At 31.3% G+C, this 13832-nt stretch overlaps 1 protein-coding gene across 1 annotated transcript in view; it reads left to right on the top strand.

The window, feature by feature from the left end:
* Positions 1-1413: 1413 nt before the first annotated feature.
* LOC106457640 (THO complex subunit 4-like) overlaps positions 1414-13832 on the top strand; it is a 25051-nt gene continuing 12632 nt past the window's right edge. The window contains exons 1-2 of the mRNA XM_013917074.2: positions 1414-1786; positions 3167-3307. Coding sequence (XP_013772528.1) covers positions 1574-1786; positions 3167-3307 — 354 coding nt within the window. The 5' untranslated portion in view covers positions 1414-1573. The remainder of the gene's footprint in view (positions 1787-3166; positions 3308-13832) is intronic.

Below are 13832 nucleotides of genomic sequence, written 5' to 3'. Positions count from 1 at the left end.
AAAAAGAAAGGTTCATAGACCTAGTATTTGTTGCAGATGAAAAGAAAGGATTAAGACGGTGTGGATTTTAAGTCAGTCAAAAATAGAGACTTTATTTTCCATGCAAAAGGTAAAGTGGAGAAAGACTGATTGTCTAGCGGAAACACATTTTTATCGTAATGCAAAGGCGATTAAAACTGAGAAAACAAGGTGGAAATTGAATGAAATAGAAGAAAATAAATTGTTTTTAAACTGAATATTAAATCATTGCTCTAATTGAGGGCTACTAAACGTGCCAAAGACTAAAACAATAACGATATCTAGACAGTAAGTCTTGATTCCTTCAATATCAGAAATGAATCTGTCTGAAAATCCAAACTGCTTTCATGATCCCTATTCTATATGAAAATGACCAATCAGAAAATAGGATCACAATTGTTTGGAGGCATCTTTGCCTTAGGTAGCAGGCTTAAAGTAACTCTAGTACACAAGGCAATGCAGGAGACCATACAGTTGTGGATAACCTTCTTCTTCAAATCTCGCTTCAAATGGTAACATCTAAAGTTAAATTAGTGCGTCCTCCGGTAGGTTAGCGGTACGTTTACGGACGTACAGCGTTGAAATCCAGTGTTCAATTCCCCGCAGTGGACAGAGCAAAGATAGCACATAGTGTAGCTTTGCACCGAAACAAAGCCAAAACAATAAATTATCATATAACTTCGACCAAGTCTACTATGTTCCAAATTAGAACGCTAGAAAAAATCACGAATTATATATAAATAATATGTATTATAGGAGAATGAAATATGGTTATATATCTGCATCCTACAACATTACATAGCAATGAGAATTATGATAAATTTAAACGCATTAATCGTTATTTTCTCAACCTGTTGATTATGCCTCTTTATACATAAATTCCATAGTGATAGGTTTGGTACGAGAGCAATTGAGATTTTGTGAAGTAACATCATACCAAGTACTTTTCATGCATTATGCATCTTCCAATTTGTAAAACTAGAAATCTGACTTTGGGTACCCGTAAGTATTTATTTGTTTTGTTGTTAAGCACAAAGCTACACAATGGACAATCCGTGTTGTGCCCACCAAGGATATAGAAACTCCGTTTTTAGCGTTATTAGCCTTCAGACTTACCACTGAGCTATTGGGGAACGTGTATGTGGGGAAAAAAGGGGGGGGGTGGCTTTAAAGAAATATCATCTCTTTCTCCTAAGGGATTTTTTATAACACTGATATACGTCAAAGTAAATACCATTAGCATTTACTGTTCATTAAGGAACATCTATTTTCATTATTTTATTCTTATAATTTGGTATTTAAAATAATTTATTACTTACGGATATAAGTTTGAAACTTTTAATTTTTTGACTGTCATTTCTAACCTTATAGGTGCCTCTTGTGTTGTGATTATCCTTACTTTCGAGAGTATGTGGTCCAAGTATAGTTGTTATTCTTAGTTTTATTTTTAGTCCTGTTGTGCAACAATACTGTTGTTAGCGTCAATATCTGGAACCTGATTTATTTATTTATTTTTACATTTTACGTATTGAACTAATAAGCAAATATTAACAGAATGGCAGATAAAATCGACATGTCGTTGGATGATATTATCAAACAAGACAGAAGTAAGTTTCGTATTCGTGGTAGAGGCGGGGGAAGAGGAGGACGAGGCCGTGGAGCTAGGCCTAATAGCGGTGGTGGAGGACGTTGGGCTGGCGGTAGCAGTGGAGGTGCCATTCGTAATCGTCAATCGCAGGGCTGGTCTAGACCTTTACCATATTCCAGGGTGATTATTTTCTTTGGAATGTGTATTTTAAAATTCAAAGTGCATTCACTTGTTAATTCATAACTTAAATCCTGAAATATTAGATGTATTAAAAACTTAATATGATTGGAGTGTAATTACTATAACTTATATGTTATAAATTATAACTAAACTAATGCACTTAGTAATGTTACTCAAAATGTTAGACTTAGAGTGATATGATTATAAATGTAGTGTTACGTACACTCGGAGGCTAGTGTTAGTATAGTTAGACTTGCTTTCCACTCACCATAGAGTACTAACAGTAATACTAAACCGTATCTTTGTCAGTAATATTAATAGTGGCACTTACAAGTTACATAATCCTACAACTTACAAGTTACAACATTACTTATAAATGTAAGTTGTATTCCACTTTCAGAACCATGTTACTTTTTGGTTGTTTCACAAGTATTCAAACGAAATATGCTTTGTTTTTTTTTATGGTAACTTGTATATAAATACTAGTACTAGATTTGAAGGGCATGGACATGTTTTTGCACTGAAAAGTGTGCTTTAAAGTTTTATTTTGAAGTTGACTATGCAAATCCTAGATTACTACTAACACTATTGTCTTTACTACAGGTCCACTTAACTTATTGTAATTAACTGAAATACAAAGAAATTGTGTATAGTGAATTAGACAAATATAAAGCAAGTTATATCATGTCAGAGATCACTTATTGCCTATGATTTGCCACTTAGTCTTAAAATAAATTTATAATCATTACAACTGGCCATGTGGTCAGAGCCAACACCAATTACTCCATGGCAATTGACATCCTATGCCCTCTAGTTTCAGGTTCCAATTTAACTTTAAAAAATGTATGAAAATTACAAATTCAACACTTAAATAAAACAAAATTAAAGCCAAACATAATAATAATGATAATAAGTAGCTTAGATGTGAAGGTTTTTAATTTTTTCCTAATAATAACACTAATTCAAGAGAAAAGAAACAAACGGGGAAAAATTACATTCATATGATTGTTTCATAATAATGCTGTATCATATGATTTATTAAAGTACAGTAACTTGTAATAGTAGTGAACACAGGTTAATTTTTATCAGTTTCCTTCTCCAAAATTTTTCACCCCATAGTACACATTGTCAACAAGACTGCATGTGGTGATGGTAATATCTAGGCCTAGAATATTTAAAAAAATCTTTCATATGATCAAACAAACTGATCACATTAATTATGAGCTTGTTAAGAGGACAAGGGAGCTGTTGGTCCTTTTATGCTGTCCCATCCACTAAACTAAACTATTAAAAAAAACTTAAAGCCAATCCTCATTCAATTTACTGCTTACATTTTCCTCAAATACCAAACAACTAGGCTTACCTATATTTTTATTTCAGCCTAAACAGCTTCCAGATAAATGGCAGCATGACATGTTTGATGGTGGGGCTGAAGGAGGAGGAGCAAGAGAACTTACTACTGGGGCTGCAAAGTTGCTGGTTTCCAATTTAGATTTTGGTGTATCCGATGCTGATATAAAGGTGAACTTTCACTTAATATTTTTAAAATCTTTATATTGAACTTGTGAGTTACCTCAATAGCAGTAAATGCGTATGTTATAGAAATATCTTGGAAGACTTCTAGTCTGCGGCTAATGAAATTCTGCTGCTTTAATTAAGAAATTATTAGAAAATTTCTAGATATGTAGTACTTAAAAATATGATTAATAAAAAATGATAATTTTATTTGTAATTCTAAACATTTAACCAGCTGGTTTACTTAAATTCAATTAATTACGAGTCCATGCATATTTCTTCAGCTAATGTTGTGAATTGTGCAAGTGTAATGAATTGTGCTTGAGTTTGGAGAAAGGCCTGAGAAAACAGAACAAATAAAACCATCTTTTTTTCTAAAATTCATTTTAATTTCATGTTTTGAACAATAAACCTTTTTTCAAAAATCACAATTTTTTTGGTTTATTTAGCAGGTATAGTGGTGTGAGGTTGTACAAGTCCTCAGTTTTTATGGCATTATCATGCTGTAAAGTACAAAATTACTATCAATCTGTCTAGATATCAAAATGTTCAGAGCCATCTTGGTATAAGTAAAGTAATAACTTTGAACAAAACTTTAAAACTTGTTATCAAAGATTAAATTTTAAAAAAATGGTTTGGTTGTATGATTAATGTGAAACTGCCATGTTATAGGCTCAGTCCTCCAGATCTTAAGATTGTTATACTTTTCTAGGTTTTTTTTTAAGAGAACCATGAACACAACTTGTATAAAGCACTAACAGTTGGTTGCCTCTATCACTTAGTTGAGTGTTAGTGTCATTTTCCAAATTGTTGAAATTCATTTCTTAAGTGAAAAAACTAGTAAAATATAGTGGTACAAGGAACAAATGTTAAATTTAAAACATTTGTTAGCCAAGGCATTGCCGACGTTTATGGGGAAATACAGCAGTTCTTACTTGAATTGCTACTGAGACTGTTGAAAAGGAGGCATCGTATATAGGAATGTTTGCACATGTTGCTGCATGGGGCTACATGTATATATATATATGGTAAGTTCTTCACAAATTCCATTTGTATTAAAATGTATTAATTTATATAAAACCTCAGCAATTTTATTCAAAGTTGATGAATTTACTTAAATTTTCAAAAGTGTTGTTACTGTTTTCAGTCTATACTAAGTGACATGATTAAGTCTTAATGTATATGTTCAAGTGTCCTTTAGTTGTTACATAAATATACTCAGTATTTAATATTGAAAGAAAATAAGCTACATAACATTTAACTTTTCTAAACTTTTTTTATCCTTATTTGTAAATTTGTGTGATCCCTATGGTCTGGTCTAACATTTTTTATAGTGTAAAATAATTTGACGCAGAGAAAGGTCGTATAATTTTTTATATTGTGTACAAGCTAAGATAAGCCTCTCAACTGTTTGTATGTAATGCCATACAAGAATGGTTTGCTTATCATTATATCTGCATACAGAAAATAGTGGTTACAGATTTTTGGCTGTTAATCTTTTGGTTTAGTTCTCAATTTCCATCCAACTAAAAGGTTGAAAATGCCTCAGTTATATCAGATGTTCTAAATTTCTTTTAGACTTGTCCCAGCCTTCAGATTTTTTATCATTAATCTTACAAATAGCTGGTATTTGCTTATTTTGAAAAATAAAGCTATCTCTCCAGACTTTCTAGTTTGCATTTACTCTGTACCTTAACCATTGTGTAAACAAGCAAAGTTTTTTAAAAATCAGAAAATTGGTATTCTTGATAAATTAACATCTTACAGTACATAATTCTTATTCATACAAAAGACACTGATATGCTAACAAAACACTTTAACAAGATCAAAATACAGTGAAATAAACTTTTTTTTTCCTATTATTATTCAGAAAGTTAACTTGCATGTGTGCAAGCTGTTTCAATATGTTTGTAAGTAAATGTACACGAAAAGTGTATAGCCATCTCTGCAAATGCAAGATAGTGAAGCAATTACTTTAATGTGCTCAACAAATATGTGGTATCTCATCTGATAGTTATAAAGAGCCTTTGCATTTGTCCGTCTTGGAAATGGTCTGTAGTATGGTATTGAAACAATGATAGCTTGGATAAGAGGAACAGGAATTGGATAAATTTGTCAGGAAAGTTTATCAGACATGCATTGATCTTGGATATTCCCACAGCTACTGTGCAGGATGTGATCATGTGATGGAAAGCTCAGGTTTATGTATGCAACCTTAACTGCAAGGGCTGACCTAACAAAGTGATGCCAAGATTCAAAAGAATGCTTACCAGAGTGGTCAAGGAGAATCAACTGGGACTGTAGTCAGCATGAAAACACTGTGCATGGGCTACTCAAACTGTATTTCTGTGGTTGTGCTGCATTCCATAAGCCTTTTATCACATGATCAAATAATATAGTTCCTTTGGTGGTGCATTGAATGCCAAACATGGGGTCTGGACATATAGAAAACAATTATGAAAAAAGGAGCTATGAATCATGAATGCTACAATATTTATCTTGTATCATCAATTGTAAAGGGATTTGGTGGCTCTGGCATAATGTGGGTGTGTTTCTGCAGGTATGAACTCAGTCCAGTGGTTGTTGTCAAGGGTCATTTTACTGCCAAGAAGCACCTGTAACTCCTATAAAATGCTGTACTTGGACAATGGATCATTTTCCAGCACTTTGACAGTTTTACAAAAATATACTTTCTTCTTCCAACAAGGTATGGCTGCTTGACACATTTCTGCATTATTACAGAAAGTTTCTGGATAATGATGTGGTTGTTCTGCCATGGCTGGCCTTGAGTCCCAATTTGAATCTTTTTAGGCCACTTGAGATGTCCTAGAGCATCAACTCTGGACCTGATACACAGAACTTTGTGCACTGGAGGAAGAATGACGAGCTATTCTGTAAATGGTACACATACCAGGAACTTGACCCAAGTATTAGCTGAGGGGTACAGGCAATCATACAAGCTAAAGGATGTCCAACCTGATATTAATCATGGGCTCTGTATCCTGAACATGATTAGCATGTGGGTGGCTATATGCTTTCAAATGTATTATGTATACATTGCAGTATTTTACTTTGGGTTTATATCTAAAGTACAGAATGGCAAAGCAAATACAATCATCGATGATAATGAAAACTGTTGCAATATTATTATCATATACTTATTGCAAGTATCATATTTATTACAATAAGTTAGAATTTCAATGAAAAATAATGCTATCAGTTATACTTTTTCATGTTTAAAATTGCTGTTTAAGCTGTTCATTAGAATATATCTAAGAAATCGGTGCTTTTAGAAATCTATATTTTGTTTATTTATTGCAACTAGACAAACTGATATTGAAGAGCTAACATTACAACAAGACTGACAGTAATCATCTAATTCTGGAGTTGTTATATGTTATGACTTAGGTAATCATGCATTATTCTTTTTGTTTTTATTCTAAAGAAAAGCAAAAGTCTGCTTATTTGTTGTCATTGCAAATATAAAAGACTGTGCTAACTGTACTTGTTTATGCTTGCGTACACAATTTGGGAATTATTTTTATTGCACAAAAACACTGCTGAACTGGGTTTCAGATTGATGCATCACAGTTTATATTTAAGGTTGCATTAGAAGTTTATCAGTAATTTCTTTTAATAGCATAGGTATTCTTTTGAACTTCAATACATCTCCAGGTCTGAAACTAAAGAAAATGAAACCATACAAACTTATATGAACTCTCTGATATTATTCAAAGTCATCTGCATAAATACAATACAGAATCAACTTTTATCTATACTTATTATATGATCAAAGCAAAGTTCTCACTTATTACCACAGAAAAAATATATTTTGAACAAAATTTAAAGTGCAAAATAAAAACATTTCTCTGTTGTAGGAATACATAACATTAATTTAAAGTCGAAAAAGCACAGCTTTCACTAATCATTAGTGGTTGTTATGGTAATGTTTTAAACATCAAGTTTGTAATGTTTCTTCACAGGATTCCTTCATTCATTAGGGAAAAAAAAATCTGAAGTAGCTCCACATTTGCAGTTCAGCATTTTTCCTTCTCTCATAGACTGTTACAATAGTGAGAGAATACTACATGTGCCATGACGTAAACAAATTTTTATAAGGAATTATATTAATACTAATCAGTTTCTTAGCAATGATTGTTTTTTAGACAAATTTGAAAACAAAACTTCAATTTTCACACACACAGTTTTCTTTTCGCATTTACCTATAAACATGAACGTTTATATCATAAAGCTGCTGCTACAAGACCAAGCTTGAGGAATGACTGTATAATGATATTTCCAACATACTCAGTATAACTACAGCACTAGTATTAACCTTCTGGCAACTGGTGGGGTTGACATTGGTTGAGGAGACAATTGCACCTTTGAATTAAAAGATTTATAGAAAATAAACTTAGTTAGTTCTTCCACACATTGTCTTTTAAGCTCGTCACTGTTGAAAATTATTCATTGAAAGAGTTTTATTTATTTAATTTTATACATAAAAATATTTTAAAAATTGAAAATTTTTATTTTCTGTTTACTTCAGAATGAAAAAACATTGGTGTTTGTAAATTTTCTAAATATTTTCTGAGGATTATATGTCGGTCAGCTTTTAATACAAGTGTTATTTTACCAGTTTTAACCAAGTTTCTCATTCATGGTTGTTATTTGTAAATTGGTAGTTGTAAATTGCATGTATATAAGTTTAGGCTAGTGATTTAAAAAGTAATGACAAACTGTTTCCATTTCTCTCATCTGTATAAACCAATGTGGTTCAAGTTCAGTGGAGACTTGTTTAAAGATAGAAACATATGATAAAAGCTTTGCTTGGTGATATGTTGCTAGAAAAAAAGATGTTTGTGAATAACTTCCACCACTGTTACAATCCTGATCTTTTTTTGTTTCTAAAGTTTTCCTTTATCATTTTATACATCATTTGAATTATGATATTTTAGTATGATAAGAAAAATGTCTTTTTGCTTAACAAGATTGGGTTAAGAGTTGTTAGGCTTATGTGTATTACTTTTCACTCCAACTTATCAAGGTCACCAATAAGGCCACATTTTATCTGGTCATGTTTACATAAAGGATGGCCAAAGTGAATAATGTAATGGACAAAGCAAATCAACTAAGAGAAATGTTAATATAAAACAGGCTTAAAACTTAATAAGTATATTAAACTTTTTATTAGAAATTGAAAAAATGTGCTTGGTTATAATCTTGGTATAATAAAATTTATTTATGTTGTACATCAGTGATCATAAACCGAATGAAACTGTGGTGTTTTTTGAATCAAAACAGAAAGTTAGTGTTATAAAATAAAAACTACTGGAAAGCTTTAAGAAAATAGAAAGACATAAAAAAGTGAAACCTAAAACAAGGATAAGCATTTTTAATTGTTTCTTTTGAAAAACATTTCACAAGGAGGTCTTTTAAAATTTCCAAAGCTCAGAATTAATGCAAGTATTAATGTCGAGATGTTCAGACCCCATTCCCCATTCATTTACTGTTTGTTTTCATTACCCACATGTACTTCATCTGGCTGTAAACAATCCACTTTGTGAAAATTTTGAATATGTGTTGTGATTGGATGAACATGCACCAAGAGCAGCCTTTTGTCTAGTAGGAAGTTTCATAAGTTGTTGCCAGTGGCAGTTAAAAACATGTGCTGAGCCAGGACAAGTAAAAAAATGAGAAGAGTATTTTCAAAAAATGATCCATTCAGTATTGACTGTTTAATAACCATCCATTGCTAATAATATTGAAATTTGATGTTAAAGAACATTTTACCATCATATACCACATTATTTCATCTCATGCACCAGCCATTTAAACAGAAGATTGTGTTCAAACATGGTCCATTATTTTTTATTTTGCTCACTTGACATAACTGTGGAAAAAATTTTCCATTCTTTCAAATTGTCATGTAAACATTGGTCTAGATGACTTTGTTTGGTTAAAAATGATTTCTGTCCTGATTTAGCTCAGGGAATTTCCTGGATTTGTGGGTAATAATAGGATGATTTCTGTATTCTCCAGTGAAGTTTGGGGTGGGTGAAAAATGGAGCCAAGCCGTGCTAAATAGACTCTAATTGCAATTTATACAGATGCTGCATATGCACCAGCAAATTTCACAAATGTTTTATTAAATACATTACTGCAGTGAAACATCAATTTGTCCAGAGGAGACTCCAGCATCAGCAAATTTCGCAAATGTTTTATTAAATACATTACTGCAGTGAAGCATCAATTTGTCCAGAGGAGACTCCAGCACCAGCAACTTTCACAAATGTTTTATTAAATACATTACTGCAGTGAAGCATCAATTTGTCCAGAGGAGACTCCAGCACCAGCAAATTTCACAAATGTTTTATTAAATACATTACTGCAGTGAAGCATCAATTTGTCCAGAGGAGACCTCCATTTTGCATAAGTTTTCAAGGGAGAGGTCTCCCAAACCCCTTTGAAGGGAGGTTGCTCCCCCCTCACTCCCACCCCCTTTGCAGTGTGTTGCACTGCCTTGCGGCTTAGCTGTACCTTATCCTTTTATTTTTCTGTAATCCACTCCCATCTCTGAAAACCATTTCATTACTGTGATGCATTTTCATTGGTCAGTGACAATTCACTGCTAGATGCTTGTAATTTTGTTCATGCCGTAGTTTTATATATGTATGTATGTATATTGATACTTGTATTCTGAGTGTAAATTAATTCATCTATCAATAATTGTGGGTAATAGTATTTATCTTTGAAAAAAATTCAAGTTCTCTACTGATTACTTTGAATTATATGTCATAAGCAGAATTAAGTTATAAAAAATCTTGCTTTGTACTTTGAGGCTCTGAGTGCAACAGAAATGTAATGGTCATATCCCACTGTTTGGTAAAACAATAGATGTCAGTGGGTGCTACTGACTACCTGTCTCTTTAGTCTATCAGTTTAAAATTAGGGATGACAAGCAAAGACAGGCCTTGATTAGCTTTGAAAATATATACATCTTTTTTTACTTTGGTAACATCATGAGTGGTAAACAAGAAACCCATGTGAATATTAAAAAAAAAAATCAGCAGTGGTTCTCTGTCCAAAAATGCAAACTTATTTCCATTGCCTCTAGAATATATATATTATTTAACTTCACAAAGCACAGTATTATGCTTGCAAACATTGTCTAAAGGGAGTGTATGGTAAATATAGAATCAACGAGCCTGAAAACAAGGCTATTATGCTTTTTTTTTAATGTTTACAATTATTTTATAAAACCATTGTTTTTGAATGTTTACTTAATACTAGGTGAGGATACCCATTAAGGAACAGGGAAGACAAAGTTCTGTCTCAGGACAGATTTCCATCAATTCAAAAAAATGTAATTGGTAAAATAGAAAATCCCACTTCTTAATTTCAGTACCAAAACTATTTGACAGATGGCTACTACAAACATATGCTTACTTTGAAATATTTACTGACATGCAACTTTAAAGAACTGAAATATCATAGACCAGCATGTATATATTAATGATATAGTTGATCGGCAGTTTTCTGAAGTGAAGTATGCATCACATCATGGCAGATGTGTTTTTGTTGAACATGCAAGATTTTTGTGTTTTATGCACAATTTACATGCCAATTTAGGAGTGATCCATTCAATTTCATTCCTGTACACAGTCACAAAAGTAATCAAACCCTGTAGATTTATACTCACTATATTTTGTCTGTGAGTGACTTAGGCTATAAAAACATTACTTAGATGTAAGTCTTAAAACTAAACAGTCTAAAGTTAACATTAACAAAGTCATCCATCCAGCAAAAAGAGTTTTCAAACTTGATGGACTGGTTGAAATCTGTGAAAATTTGATTCTTTGACATCGGATGTTTATTCATGAATTTATATATAAACTATTACAATTTTTCTCATGGAATTTGAACAAGTATTTGAGTTTTTTGCAGTTTATTTAGAATTACATTGAAAATTTTTTGCAAAAATGAATTTCAGACCAACATGGCATGTTCACAGTTAGCTAATCTTTACCTGTAAGATATCAACTTTCTTCATGGAAATATGAAAGTGACTTGACTTGTAGAATAACAATATAAAATTATTACAAGAATTTGATGATTTTTTTTTTTCATTTGGATTTAGAATAAAGAGTACTTGAAGCATGAGATTTTGAGTCTCAATTCTGTTTATTACATCTCATGAGGCAAAGTATTGTTTCATGATTAACTTAGTTGATGTATATGATCTTTTAACAACACAGTTTTCTGAGCAAAAGGCTACGTATGACGTCTCTGATTGCATTTCAGAGTGTAAAAGCTCATCTCACCTATATCTCCTCCCTGTGTGTTTTTAGTCAATCAAACTTTTCTCTGCTGCCATCCCTGTAAAAGCACAAATTGTATGAAGGATGTTGTTAGATACTTTCCCTCTTTTTATTTTGTAATTAAATCCCTAATGCCTCATTAGATGCTAATTGGATACCCTGCTTTGTAGAAGGTAACAATTGAGCCATTTAACTCATTAAGTACTTGTACCTTTAAATTCAAAGCCAAAAGTATATTTAAAAAAAGTGGAAATGTTCCATTTCAGCATGTGTGTTTTTTTTTTCATCCTCTTTCTTAGGCAAAAATCTTAAAACAAGGTAGCTTATGTACACCATCAGACAATTTCTAGTTATTGTACAAAGTATTATGATGTCAGCCAACTCTGGATGAGGGATGCCAACACACACACAAACACATTTTTGTAATAAGATTAAAGTAACATTCATTTTCACTTGAATAGAATATATAGACATAAGCTCAGCTATGATTTTATCTCTAGATCAAATTAATTAATATTATGTTTTCATCAGTAATTAAGATATTGTTCTTTTTGTGTTTACGTAATAATAAATTATTGTGTAAAAATTACCACACGTATTAATAACATAAAAGTGGAATACAATGTGTCACACTCAGTTAAACAGTACTGTCTAGTCCCTTTTGCTAAGACTAACACATCTTTCTAGACATTTGCTCTGCTGTGAATGTAAGTTTGAGAATTTAGTGCATATTTTACATCACAAACTTAGTGTGACAATAGAATAACTTTTAATTCAAGGAAATCCTATTGGTCAATGGATGTTTTAAACTTCTTTCACATTGGGTGTCATTTAATGATTAAATTAAGATCAAAGTTAGGTTATACAGCTCTTTCATGAAAAAATTGTTTTACAACTTTTTTGTTGGATTGAAAACATACAAAGCAAATATGTGAAAAATAAAACCGTAGCTTTGGCTGTACACAGGTTATAAATCAAAATTAATTTTACCTACTTTAAAATGTTATCTTTATGGTTAAAAGGGGGGAGCCTAGTGACTATACTTAAAATTTTGTATAGGGGGAAAACATATTTAACAGTTCAATTATGTGGAAAAAATTATAGTTATAGAATAAACTACGAGTTAGCCAAGTTGTATAAATACAAACTACATAAAGTTTTTGTGTTTGAAAGTGCACATGAAGTGGATTACTATTAAGTATAGTATGTTGTCACTATATCTAGAAAAATAAAATCCAGACCATTTAAGAATTAAGATTAATTTAATTAGCTCAAGTAACTCAACTTAGAAAAGAAAACCAATTATAAAATATGCTGTAATGACTGTAGTGGGATAGATGAGTATGTGTTTTTAAGTAAACTTGCAAAATTTTTAAGACAGATCAACTAAAACAAATCAGACTTATCTCAGTTATTATTGTACAACAATATTGTCATTGAATACAAATAAAATATTCAAGATACATATTACAGATTGAAAGCCAAAATTCAAGTTTGAAAAATTAAATTAAGTCTTCAACTTCTAATATGTCATCTTTAGAAACACAATATTATGCCACAATTTTTTTTTTTTACTTAATAATTTCATCACTTACGATATTAGTAAAACATGTAGGTTTAATAAATCAATTTAATACAAAGATACAAAACCTTCTAATTTGTGCTTTCGAAAAGTCCACTTTATGAAATTGTTTTGATTATGTTTTTTTTATCTTTTGTGTTTCATCACCTAAGATTGCAATGATGAGCTTTAAGTTTACACAAAGCAAAGAATGGAGTTATTGTGTAAAAGTTCTAAAAATAAAATTATTAAAAGCTATCTCTGAGAAACAACTATACTGTGCAAAAAATTTTGTACATCTTGGTTTTGAATGATCATTTACATATTCCCAACTTTGATGTAAATTTGAGTAACAAATGCTAAGAGCCCCCAAAACCCTTGAATTCTCATTTGAGATTCTTGTATGAAAGTTTTAAAAATCAAAATATAGATACTTATTTTGAGTGATCCATTTAATACATGTTAGTACCAAATTGGAAATAAATCAACTCTGTATCACCTGAGAACAAAAATGTAAACCTTTAATTTTCCTTTATTAGGGCAGTTTTAAAGTTCTTCATTTTGTGGATCAAAAGCCTACATGTAAAATTTCAAGCTGGTTGTTAAAAATTGAGTAAATTTAAAACATGGATATATATATATATATATA

This window comes from Limulus polyphemus, unplaced genomic scaffold (genome assembly GCF_000517525.1).
Source record: "Limulus polyphemus unplaced genomic scaffold, Limulus_polyphemus-2.1.2 Scaffold354, whole genome shotgun sequence".
Classification (NCBI taxonomy): Eukaryota; Metazoa; Arthropoda; class Merostomata; order Xiphosura; family Limulidae; genus Limulus; species Limulus polyphemus.
Note: the sequence above shows the minus strand (reverse complement) of the source record. Positions and strands in the feature narration are given on the sequence as shown.